At 42.3% G+C, this 12348-nt stretch overlaps 1 protein-coding gene across 1 annotated transcript; it reads left to right on the plus strand.

Annotated features, from left to right (window-relative positions):
* The first annotated feature begins 1342 nt into the window (after window positions 1–1342).
* Window positions 1343–7772, plus strand: LOC123638930 (zinc finger protein with KRAB and SCAN domains 3-like). Its single transcript, XM_045552735.1, is given in 8 exon segments — window positions 1343–1801; window positions 3865–3995; window positions 4798–4807; window positions 5212–5286; window positions 5590–5713; window positions 6704–7080; window positions 7082–7158; window positions 7160–7772. Coding segments are annotated over 8 exon segments (1656 nt in total). The 5' UTR covers window positions 1343–1399; the 3' UTR covers window positions 7620–7772.
* Window positions 7773–12348: the final 4576 nt, after the last annotated feature.

The following is a 12348-nucleotide window of genomic DNA, read 5'->3' on the forward strand; positions in this document are numbered from 1 at the left end:
TTCTACAAGCACAATCTTAGTGGCATTGGCAGTTTGCTGCCTACAGTGTGTTAAAAACTTAGTGGGAGGTGAGGACTAGAGTTGGGCTGTGGAGGGCTTTCTTTCAAGAAGTTTGGCCTTGAAGGGGAGGAAAGAGAGCGGCAGATTGAGAAGGTAGCAAGGAGCAGAGGAAGCCACTACTGTCTCCAGGGTAAGGGCTTGGTGATGTTTTCTGCTTCTTTGATGTATCTGAAAAAAACTGAAGATCCTGCAGGCCAAAATTCAGACAAATCTGGAGGAACTCTACTTTAGCCAAATTTTAGTGTTAATATTATGCCAGTTGTTTGGGCAAGCCTCACATCAGAGAGAATTGAAAGTCTCATTAGCAGATATCCAGAGTTTAAAACTTCAGTCCTATTTCTTTTGATCCAAAGGTCTGCCTTCTTTTCTTTATTTTCCTTACTGTAGTGCCTTGACCGCAGATAAGACCTGGTGCAGTCATACCTTGGTTTTTGTGGGGGATTGGTTCCAAGACCCCTGAGGATACCAAAATCTGTGGATGCTCAAGTCCCTTATGTAAAATGGTACAGTATTTGCATATAACCTATGCACATCCTCCCGTATACTTTAAATCATCTTTAGATTACTTATAAAACCTAATACAATGTAAATTCTATGTTTTCAAAAATAGTTGTTTACTATATTTTTTATTGTATTGTTAATTTTTGTTTTCAAATATTTTCAATCCCTGGTTGGTTGAATCCCTGGATAAGGAACCCACAGAAACGGAGGGCCAACTCTATCAGTTTCCTATTGCTGTGTAACAGTTTACCTCAAATTTATCAGCTTAAAACAAAACCTGTTTATTTCCGGAGGCCCTGGGGAGGAGTCTACTTATAAGCTCATTGAGGTGGTTTGTAGAATTCATTTCCTTAACATCAGTCCGGGCATGCTATCTAATTATATTCAAAGTCCTGGGGATTAGGGCAGTAAATGGTTGGGATCATCTTAGAATTTAGACAAGTACACACCTATTTATTAAAAGGTATAACTCTGACCAGTCACTGAGAGGGGCTTCCTGCAGGGTCCAAGAAGTGGCCTGGGTCCTCACCAGTCTCAGTTTCTCTCCCCATTACTTGAATGGTCTGGGGGTGTTCAGGCTCACCCCAGAACATCCTTTGGTAAGCTTACAGTGGGATTCAGGTTTGGGATGTTGTAGAGGATGAAGCTGCAGAGGTACTTAAACATAGGGAAGAAATCTCTGCAGCTGCTCCCCAGAGATCCCCCCAGGTTCCTGGGCTTGAGAGGAGGGGACCCCTTGCAAGTTTACTGGTTAATAATGATTTTCCACCTTTCAGGATCTTCTGCAGAAATATAGCTCACCGTTAGGGGGAGACCTGTATGCTGTCTTTGGCCCAGGATGGCTAGAGAATCAAGGGAAAGCACAGTCCTGGACACCCAATATGCAGAGGACCAGATGGGGCTTCTGGTCATAAAGGTGGAGAAGGAAAAAGCCCGTTCGCCTGGCAGCCCCGCAGTGGGCTCGGAGTGTTCCCGTCAGCGCTTCCGAGGCTTCCGATACCTGGAGGCTCTGGGCCCCCGCGAGGCGCTGAGCCGGCTCCGAGAGCTCTGCCGACAGTGGCTGCGGCCTGAAATGCACAGCAAGGAGCAGATCCTGGAGCTGCTGATGCTGGAGCAGTTCCTGACCATCCTGCCCGGGGACCTGCAGAGCTGGATGCGGGAGCAGCATCCAGAGAGCGGGGAGGAGGTGGTGGTGCTGTTGGAGTATTTGGAGAGGCAGCTGGATGAGCGGATGCCGCAGGTAGAAAGAACGGGTTTAGTATCTGAGAACTGCGGTCTGTTTCTTCCTGAAATTTCAAGATCCAAGTGAGGGTATTCCTTTACGATCCATGAGTTTTCGATTTTTTTTTTTTTTTGGGTACTCTTTGGCAGCAAGGTGAAGTCTTTGGACTCCCTCATAGAATATATATATATATATTTTTCAAGACAGAGTCTCGCTTTGTTGCCCAGGCTAGAGTAAGTGCCATGGTGTCAGCCTAGCTCACAGCAACCTCAAACTCCTGGGCTCAAGCCATCCTCCTGCCTCAGCCTCCCAAGTAGCTGGGACTACAGGCATGTGCCACCGTGCCCGACTAATTTTCTCTCTCTCTCTCTCTCTCCATATATAATATATATATATATTTTTTTTAGTTGGTCAGATAATTTCTTTCTATTTTTTAGTAGAGACGGGGGTCTCGCTCTTGCTCAGCCTGGTCTCAAACTCCTGACCTCGAGCGATCCAGCTGCCTCGGCCTCCCAGAGTGCTAGGATTACAGGTGTGAACCACCGCGCCCGGCCAGAATAATATTTTTAAATACATAAAGAAAAATAGGCCAGGCGCAGTGGCTCACGCTTGTAATCCTAGCACTCTGGGAAGCCGAGGCAGCTGGATCGCTCGAGGTCAGGAGTTTGAGACCAGCCTGAGCAAGAGCGAGACCCCCGTCTCTACCAAAAAAAACAGAAAGAAATTATATGGACAACTAAAAATATATAGAAAAAATTAGCCAGGCACGGTGGCGCATGCCTGTAGTCCCAGCAACTTGGGAGGCTGAGGCAGAAGGATTGCTTGAGCCCAGGAGTTTGAGGTTGCTGTGAGCTAGGCTGACGCCACGGCACTCTAGCCTGGGCACCAGAGTGAGACTCTCTTAAAAAAAAAAAAAAAAAAGAAAAGAAAAATATGAAGGATTACAAAATAACTCAATTATTGGAATACAGTTAGCAAAGTATTAAGCAAACTTGTTATAAAGTTATATATGTGTTTTTTTATTGGTGTACTAAATAATAAGATGTAGGGACAGGGCTAATAACTGACAATTTCAAAATGGTGATAAATATGAATGAATTTGACTATATTTGCCTGGTTGTAATGTGATGAGCATCTGCAGTTTCTATTGGTGACAGAGTCCTGGGTGCTGCTTATGCCACATTGGTTTGTTGCTTTCATTCATAACTGAAGGAAATGCTAAATTTCTCTTAGAGGCTAGTCAAAATAAGAGTAGTTTTTTTCTACCAAGTTCATGGACCATTTGGGAGGGAGTCCCTGGACCATTGGTTATTAATCTCTGGAAGAAAATGGGCTGATTTTTACCTCCATCTTCCCTGTTTTATGAGACTGTTTCTCCTTGCATCATCCCGTGTTCTTGTCCACATACCCTCAGAGAACATGTGGCCAGAGCCTTCTATCTGGTGAGCAGGAAACCAAGGTTCTTGACTTGGACCTGTTGAACTCAAGCCATGTAACAGCAGAAAGTCATTGCAAGTCTTTTAGCTTCATTTTTGATATAGGATGTGGGAAATTTTGAGCTGTATATGAGAAAGTAACTTGAAAACTATAATTTAACTGTCAGTGTCTGGAAGGAAACTTGTATTTAATGGGGACATACCATGTGCCAGGTCCTGTGTTAGGTGATTTCATATACTGTGATCTTATTTACTGGTCTCCCAAACCCCATCAACTAGAAATTATCCTCGTTTTTCAGATAAGGAAAGGTATTAGTGTTCTTTGAGTACTTAGTACCACTTTCCAAAGGGTTATAAAAGCACAAATGTATATGTGAGGGAACATAGAGTAATGGTTAAGAATGTGGGCTCTGAAGTCATTGTGCCTGAGCTCTCATCCTAGCATTGCCACTTACTAGCTGCTTAAACTGGCTGTGTCTTATTTCTCCCATCAGTAAAATGAGGATAATAATAGCTTCTCCCTTAGGTAGCTGTTATTTGTGTTAAATGAGTTAATATTTATAATGCTCTTGGAAATAGTGCCAGACACATAGTGCTATGGAAGTGTTTGATGAATAAACGAAAATAAAAATAAATGACTTCTAGGTCTCAGGTGATGATGAGGGGCAAGAACTGCTCTGTTGCAAGATGACAGTGATGACACCAGCTCAGGGGTCACAAAGTAGCCAGTTTCAGCCAATGAAGGCTCTGCTCAAGCATGAATCTCTGAGATCCCAGCTCTTACAAGACATTATCTTGTCTTCTTAGCCGTATAAATTCTACAGACTTCATCCAATTTCATTTAAGGACCCCCTAAAAGATTAATTGACAGTTGCTTTATATGCTCATCAGAGATTGACTCTAATTTAAGACAGAGACTAAGAAGAAATTGCAAACACAATGGTAGAAAGCTGTCCCAGCCAAGACTGGACATAGTAAATAAACTTTTACTAAAATTTGGGTTTGGAAAGAATTGATTCTCCATTCATTTAACACAATTATTGAGGCCTCCAATGTAGTAGCCAGTGGCGTTGGCACTGAGGATAGAGCTGTCAGTGAGACAGTCCTTGCTCCAAGGGAGCTTATGTTCTAGAGGGCTAGATGGCAAATAAACAGATTAATATTATAATATAATTTCAGTTAGTGTTAAGTCCTATGAAGAAAATAAACAGAATTTGTAAAGCCAGCCAGACTATCTCATAGATTGTAGGGCTATTGCAAATTAAAGGGTAAAATCTTCTATATCCTAGATTTGTTATTAAAATAACATGAGATTCACTCCATAGGAAATGGGCTGTATGTTCTGAGGTGTCCTCTCATGTGCCCTGAACATGCGTGCAAGTTCTCAAGACACACAACACTGGGATACTCCAGCCAACATGCAAGCTTTATTTCTCAACAGAGCTTCTGGCCTGAACCACCTGTTTTGTGCCCCTTTTTAAGTTCGCTTCCTATAAGGAAACCCAAAATTCTTTATTTTTCTCTCTCTTGAATCTGAACCAGTTCTATACAACCAGACTCTTAGTTCTGTCTTGTTAGGCCCAGCCTTGTCTGACTCCTCTTAGCTTTTCAAAACCAAAGCAGAAAGTACCCTAATAGCTACTAAGGGCATATTAACAAAAATTCTGTTTTTCCCCCTCCCCGGCAAAATTCAAGGGATCTTCAAATGAAAAGCTTTTTTGTTTTCTTTTTATGTCCCTTTCATTTCACCACTGCTAACAAGCATCCTGCCTTTTTGTGTGGTTTTTGTGTATATACAGAGCACACTGGATGTCTTTGGGCCCTAGGATTGGCACATTAGGAATCAGGTGTTTTGGAAGGGAACACACTCTTGTCTAAACTTGTTTGGCAGGAATTTATTAATCCAGTTTTTGAACTGAGATTCCACAAGGCAGGGAGGCTGCATACCAGGGTAGATCTCATCCATAGCTTCTTTCCCTCTTAGTTCTCCAGGTTCCTGCGCTTGCTCAGGGAGGGTGCTGCAGAGAAGACACAGTGGTAGCTGCCAGGCTTACTCCAGAGTCCCAGGTGAGCTTGAGGCCCTCTCCTTCTCCCAGTGCCATTCAATACTGTTGCACTTCTGTGAAGACTTTTTCCCCCCAACCCCTGACTCCCCTCTATTCCCATCCTAGATCCTCCACATAATCCCAGATGGGATTTTAATTTTCTTCTCTATCCCAAAGTTGTTTATCCCTAACTTCATTTAGGTACCCACTTAAGAGGCTTTTCCTGTTTTATTATTAACTTGGGGGGCTGTCTCTGATTCCCAGATTTTCTCTACTCCATCTCTTTGTTCGGCCCCTCCCTCAATGGGATTATCTATTATTTTAGGGGCTGCTGAAAATGGAAGATGTGGCCTTGACCCTTACCCCTGAGTGGACACAGCAGGGTTCATCTCAGGTGAACCTCTACAGAGATGAAAGGCAGGAAAACCGTGGCAGCCTGGTCTCCCTGGGTAAGACTGATGGGCACTAATTTCTCTTAAGGTTTCTTGGCATTCTTTGTGTATTAGAACCTATGGGATGTTAGGAGCTGTTGAGCCCCATTATGTTTGGATTCAGAGTCACCATTTCTAAAAGCCTGTTCCTGACTGGCTCCTTACCCCTTCTGGCCTTGCTTGCTTCTCTGCCCTGCCAGTGTCCTGGTCAGGTTAAGTGCGATGAAGCAGATACAGCCCTAGTACAGGTCTGGCTCATAATAGATGCTCAGTAAATGTTGATTTCCTCCTGTCCCCTCCTGTTCCTGGCTCTGACAGAGGAGGAAAGCTGAGAGGCCTCTTCAGGAAATGGGCCATGGAGTCAGAATGTGGGAGCTAGAAGTGACCTTAGACGTCAGCTACAGACCCTGCCCTCAGAGATGAGGGTGCAGAGGCACAGAAGACTGCCTGGCTTGTCTGAGGGCACATAGCTCATTGGCAGCACAGTGGGGGCTCTAGCTTAGAACCCCCAGCACTGAAGCCAGTTCTCTTTGGGGACCCTGGCTCTGCCTGGGGCATGGTTAGAGATATCATTGATCAGGGACCAGTTTCTGAGTTTCTTCTTTTGCTGTTTCTTGCAGAATGCTTCAGAAATCCTCTACTTCCCCTGTTTACTGTTGCCTTCTGCTCAGCCGTTTCAGCATTTCATCGCAGGTGTACGGCCCTGCCTCACTGTTCTTACAGCTTAGAGCTGCCACATAGGTCCCCAGCACAGTCCTGGGCCCTCAACACCTTCCTTCCACTCCCTCTATTCCCAATTTGTACCCTTCCAATGGCCCCATTCCCATTCTCAGGGCTCCCTCCTCCCACCACTCCTGTTCTCCCCCTTTATTCCCATCCTCTTTCTTGTACTCAAATTCTCATCCTTGGCATCTGTAGACTCTGATTCTTGCCTCCACGGTCCTCATGACAGAGTTTGCCCCCTGTGGCAGGGCAGAACTGACAGTTGCCGACCATTTGTTGTTTCAGGTGGTGAAATACAGACTAAGATCAGGAACTTGCCTCCAGCTGAGGAGCTTCCAGAAGAAGAGCCTGGGCAGATACCGTGCCACCTGGGTGAAGACACTGCCCAGATTCCTACATGTGCAGAAGCTGGTGAACAGGAGGGCAGGTTACAAAGAAAGCAGAAAAATGCCACAGGGGGCAGGCGGCACATTTGCCATGAATGTGGAAAGAGTTTTGCTCAGAGTTCAGGCCTGAGTAAGCACAGGAGAATCCACACTGGTAAGAAACCCTACGAATGTGAGGAGTGTGGCAAAGCCTTCATTGAGAGCTCTGCCTTTGGCATTCATCAGAGAGTCCACACTGGTGAGAAGCCATATGAGTGTGAAGAATGTGGCAAGAGTGTGAAGAATGAGTCACAGCTCAAACCTTATCAAACACCAGAGAACCCACACTGGGGAGAAGCCCTACGAGTGTGACGACTGGGAAGACGTTCAGCCAAAGCTGCAGCCTCCTTGAACATCATAAAATTCACACTGGGGAGAAGCCATACCAGTGCAACATGTGCAGCAAAGCCTTTAGGCGGAATTCACATCTCCTGAGACATCAGAGGATCCACGGCAGTAAAAGTGTTGAGAATCCTGAGCGTGGGGAGGCCTGGGAAAGTCAGGGTAGGATGGAAAGCCAGTGGGAAAATGTCGAAGCTCCCGTGTCCTATAAATGTAATGAGTGTGAGAGAAGTTTCACTCGGAATAGAAGCCTTATTGAACATCAAAAAATCCACACTGGTGAGAAACCCTATCAGTGTGACGCATGTGGAAAAGGCTTCACCCGAATTTCATATCTTGTTCAACATCAGAGAAGCCATGTTGAGAAAACAAATCCTATCACAGTGACCCATGCTGTACATGCCAAAGTTGGTGCTCATGTGTCATTGAACTGAAGCCACCCTGGAGCCCTGACTATAGAAATTATAGGCTGAGGCTTTATTTGCCACTATACATCATCAGATGTTAGAAAATATAGAGGCTGGCTGAGATGATTTATCATCTACTTTGTAGAAGATGATTGCAACAAAACCTTATTTGATAGGAGACTGTGGGAGAGTTGGCTAGGAGAGGTATACCTGAAATGGTTTGTTCTCATCCATTGGAATTCAGTGGGCATCCAGACTGGCTACTTGCCCTCAACCAGCACTTTATGACATCTACTGGGTAGATGGTTGTGGTTTGGGGGCTGCTGCTCTGACTAGTCTTTTTGACTATAATGAATCCTCCACAGTTGATCAGATTCACAAAGTCTTATATCCCCCTCTGTGCCTTGTACACAGGTGCTAATACACATTTATTAAATGTACCAGTGAGATTACCTTCATAGCTCTGAAAATCCAATATCGTCTAGATTTCTGAGGAACTTCTCACCACGGCCATCTGTGCTGTGTCATTCTCTGAGGTCTTAGACTGTGCATCAGTCCAGTGCATTTTTTTTGCCAAGTACACAGGATTGCCAGAGCAGAGGTGAGGATGAGGTTGTGATAGAAAGAATCTACATTTCTTTACCAGACTAGGAATTCTGGTACAAATGCCTTAAATATCTTTTCTATCATTAAATCATTGTGAATGTGTGCCATCCATGGAATTCTTTTCTTTAGTTACTGTTTCCCTGTTTTTAATTTTGCTACTTTTTAGAAAGGATAAAACCTTCCTATTCAGTCAGTGTAAAAGTCAGTTATCAAGTCAGAATAACATGATAAATTTTCTAATGTTCAGCATCTCACTTCTTGCCTTTGACTTCTCTTGGGCCTAACTAAGGGCCCCTAAAGCTATAGACACTATCTTCCCTTAGCCTACCACCCAATGCACGCTGTAACCTGCATCAAAACTTACCCTGCTAAGTTCACACTTTCTCCATGTCAGTGGATTTGCACTAAATATCTAAAACAAATATTACTTATGGTTTCAGAACTCTATTACCAGTGTAACAGTCTTGCTCTTATATATTGATTCTCAAATCACCTGTGTGGTAACAGTTCCTTAAGTATTCATGATGAGAACTTTAACCATTAATTTACCTCTTTAGGCTATCTACTTTTCACTAATCACACTTTGTAGACCATCTTTTTTAGTTTTTCCATCCATCATGATAGTCAAAATTTCATTTTTGTGAATTCAAGTGAGAAAACTTTTCTTAGCAATACATTAGTATTTGTTGTGTATATATCAAGTGGAGTTGTGTCTACAAAAGTCATTTCAGAATTACTACTCTCTTGCAAACTTTTGTTAGTCTATCCCTCTCCTTATTGTAGAAATATGCTTTCATTATTGCATTTACTGATTTCTCACTTGGTTTCTGGCACCAACAGTTTCTTCCATATTTATAATATCAGTCTAAGACTCTGGAATTCGGATACAGCAAGATTTTTCTGGTCACCTTTCACAGTTAATGATTTCACCATTGTGATATATTCTCCCTTCCTCTATGTATTTTGTTTATCAGGAATTGAATTGTCATCCAAAATCCTTTACAGATCTGTCCAAATCTCCGTTTTTATGCCACTTTCCAAGGCTTGATACTTCAAAGTTTTCAGGGATCTAGGGGATACAAATCTAACAAATCCTAATGTAGGTCATTTGTGTTACAGTATAATGAACCATATGGTTACTTTGAATGAATTCTTAAGTCAATAAAAATGCATTGTATGATTTTCAAACTTTCTGAACATGTGTTAGGACTCTCCAAAGAAACAGAACCAATAGAATGCATATGTACATGTGTATGTATGTGTATATGTGTATGTACATATTAATATATTTACATCTGTTAATATATGTGTATTTATTGTAAGGAATTGGTTCATCTGATTATGGAGACTAAGTCCCAAGTTCTGCTTTCTGCAAGCTAGAGACCTAGGAAAGACAATGGTGTGAACTCCAGTCCAAAAGCTGGCAGGCTCGAGACCCAAGAAGAGCCATTGTTTCAGTTTGAGTCTGAAGGCCAGAAAAGACCAATGTCCTAGCTTAAGATCTGTTAGACAGGGGGAGCACCTCTTAAGGGAGGGTCAGCCTTTTTGTTCTCATCATGCCTTCAACTGATCGGATGAAGGCCCTCCACATTAGGGAGGGCAATCTGCCTTACCTAGTCTATAATTCAATTTTTAATCTCATCCACAAACACCCTCACAAACACACCCAGAATAACATTTGACCAAATATCTGGGCACCTCATGGCTCAGTAATGTTGATACATAAAATTAACCACCACAATACAATAGTTTCAAGTATTAACTAAAACATTAAAACATTTAACTGTGCTTCTCCCACCTTTGGATCAGTTCTTCCAATTGGCAGTAAGCCACTGGGAAGTGAAGTTTGTAGCCTCCCTATCCTGCTTACAGATCAGGATAGGGAAGGGCTGGTATGAGGCTGAAAGACAAGAGATAAATGACTAGATCACCATTGTATCCTCAGCTTCTAGCAGAGTTCTTATTGAATGAGTGATTCTGAGAATTGGCTGGTTCTAGTTGTTCTTTTGTATTTTTAATATAAAATAAAGTTTCCTGGCACTTACTGCTGGAGAACAAAGTGTTCACATTCCTATTTTCAGAAATTATGCATTTACAACCATTTATTCATTCAGCAAACCCGTGTTAGGTCAGGTGCTAAGGAATCAAAAATGAACTAGATAATATCTCTGCCCTTGAAGTCTTAAGAACTAAACTCTCTTCTGTCTTCCAAGGTATTTTATCCATTTCTGTCCTCATTTTGTCAACTTAATAGTTCTTTCTTCAGGGGAATTACTGCATCATGGCTGCCTGGCAACTTACATGTTGTGTGGCCTATGTTGTGCCACATAGGCCAGGATTTAACACCAGCTGATCTAAGTCCTGTAATCCACCTAGAACATGAGTGCAAGGAGGGTTTCATCAGGAGGTGCTCCAAGGCCTTTTCCCACTCACCTCCCTACCTACCATGGAGGCTGTTATGAGGTAGTTTGCTCTGATGAGGAATGAGACTTTCTACCTCTCCTCATTTAAGGTATAAGCTACAAGCTACAAAACTGTTCATCTGCAGCACAACATCAGCTCTTCAGCAATGGGATGTTCTACCATATGTTTTGCAGTCACACTGCCTCTTTTGGCGCCATCCTGTGGGAAAAACCTGGCACATTTTGTACTCCTGCTTTTGCTGTCTATATAAATTTTAAAACTTTATTTTTTTAAAACTGTTTCAATCCAGAAAGGGTTTGTTTCTTTTCTGATCAAATAGTCATGTGTAACATATGTTATTTCGGTCAATGACAGATGGCATGTACACAGCAGTGGTCTCATAGGATAATATCATATTTTTACCATACATTTTCTGTGTTTAGATCTGCAAATATTTATCATTGTGTTACAGTCATTAATAGTATTCAGTACAGTATCATACTGCACGGGTTTGTAGCCTAGGAGCAATAGGCTATACCATATTGCCTAGATGTGTAGTAGGCTATACCATCTGGGTTTGTGTAAGTACACTATGATGTTTGCACAATGATGAGGTCACCTAATGACACATTTCTCAGAGAGTATCCCTGTCGTTAAGTGATGCATGACTGTATGCTGGCCTTTCCTTGGCAAATTTAGTGCCAAACATGGGGCTGATAAGGTTGCAATGCCCTTTCAGAAGACAGATGTGGCTACACAGGACCAGATAGGATATGTGATAAGACTTCCCAGGGTCTGGAAGCACATATTATGCCTAAGTGGTAGGCAAGAGGGGAGGAGTTAGGGTCTTCCCCTAACTGTTGTGGCTACACAGCATTGGCTAGGTTATAGGATATGAACAGATTCTCCAGGATCCAACAGCATATGCTACCTGCTGATGAATGTTTGGCAGTTAAGTCACTTAAGGTAGGATTGAACCCACTTGCCTTAGTTGTTCTTAAAAGTTTGTTTGTTGAGATTAAGTGGATGACCACTTAAAAATGAAAGTGCAAATACGTGCTACTGGTGTGGAACTGATCTTTCTGTGCCCCCTAATTTCACCCTGCTCTATATCCCAACCTCGGTTACTTTAAGGAAAGAAGGCTCTCTAATGCTCCACCCTTACAGGTAAGGGTGGGAAGAATTACCAAGTAACATAATGAAACTTTTTTGGGTGATACTATACTGATTGTGGTGACTGTTTCACAGGTGTACCTGTTAAAACTTCTATCAAGTTGTACACTCTGGTGCAGCTCATTACACATCAATTTCCCTTAATAAAGCTGCTTAAAAAGTTGTAAGATAACTGCATGTTCTTGGCAAATAAACTTGAAAATCTTGATGAAATGAATAATTTCCTAGGTAAATAAAAATTAACAAAATGGACCCCCATTATAAATAGAAAGCCTACATAGGCCATTTTCATAGAATAAAGAAAGTTACCAAGGAACTATCCCACAAAAAAGAACCTGGCCCAGAGGGTTTCACATCAGAATCTATCCTTCAAAGACCAGCTATAGTTCCAATGCTTTGTAAATTGTTCTAGATCATTTAAAAATGAACACAAACTTCATCCTATGATACAAGTAAAGGAGTGAAAACTAAACCTGAAAAATATGGTATAAAAAAGAAAACTATGAACCAATTTCATAGAAATGTTGAAGAAAATGTATTACATATTAGGAAGTAAACCCATAAACACAATGAG

The sequence above is a fragment of the Lemur catta genome, chromosome 5, assembly GCF_020740605.2.
Source record: "Lemur catta isolate mLemCat1 chromosome 5, mLemCat1.pri, whole genome shotgun sequence".
Taxonomy (NCBI): Eukaryota; Metazoa; Chordata; class Mammalia; order Primates; family Lemuridae; genus Lemur; species Lemur catta.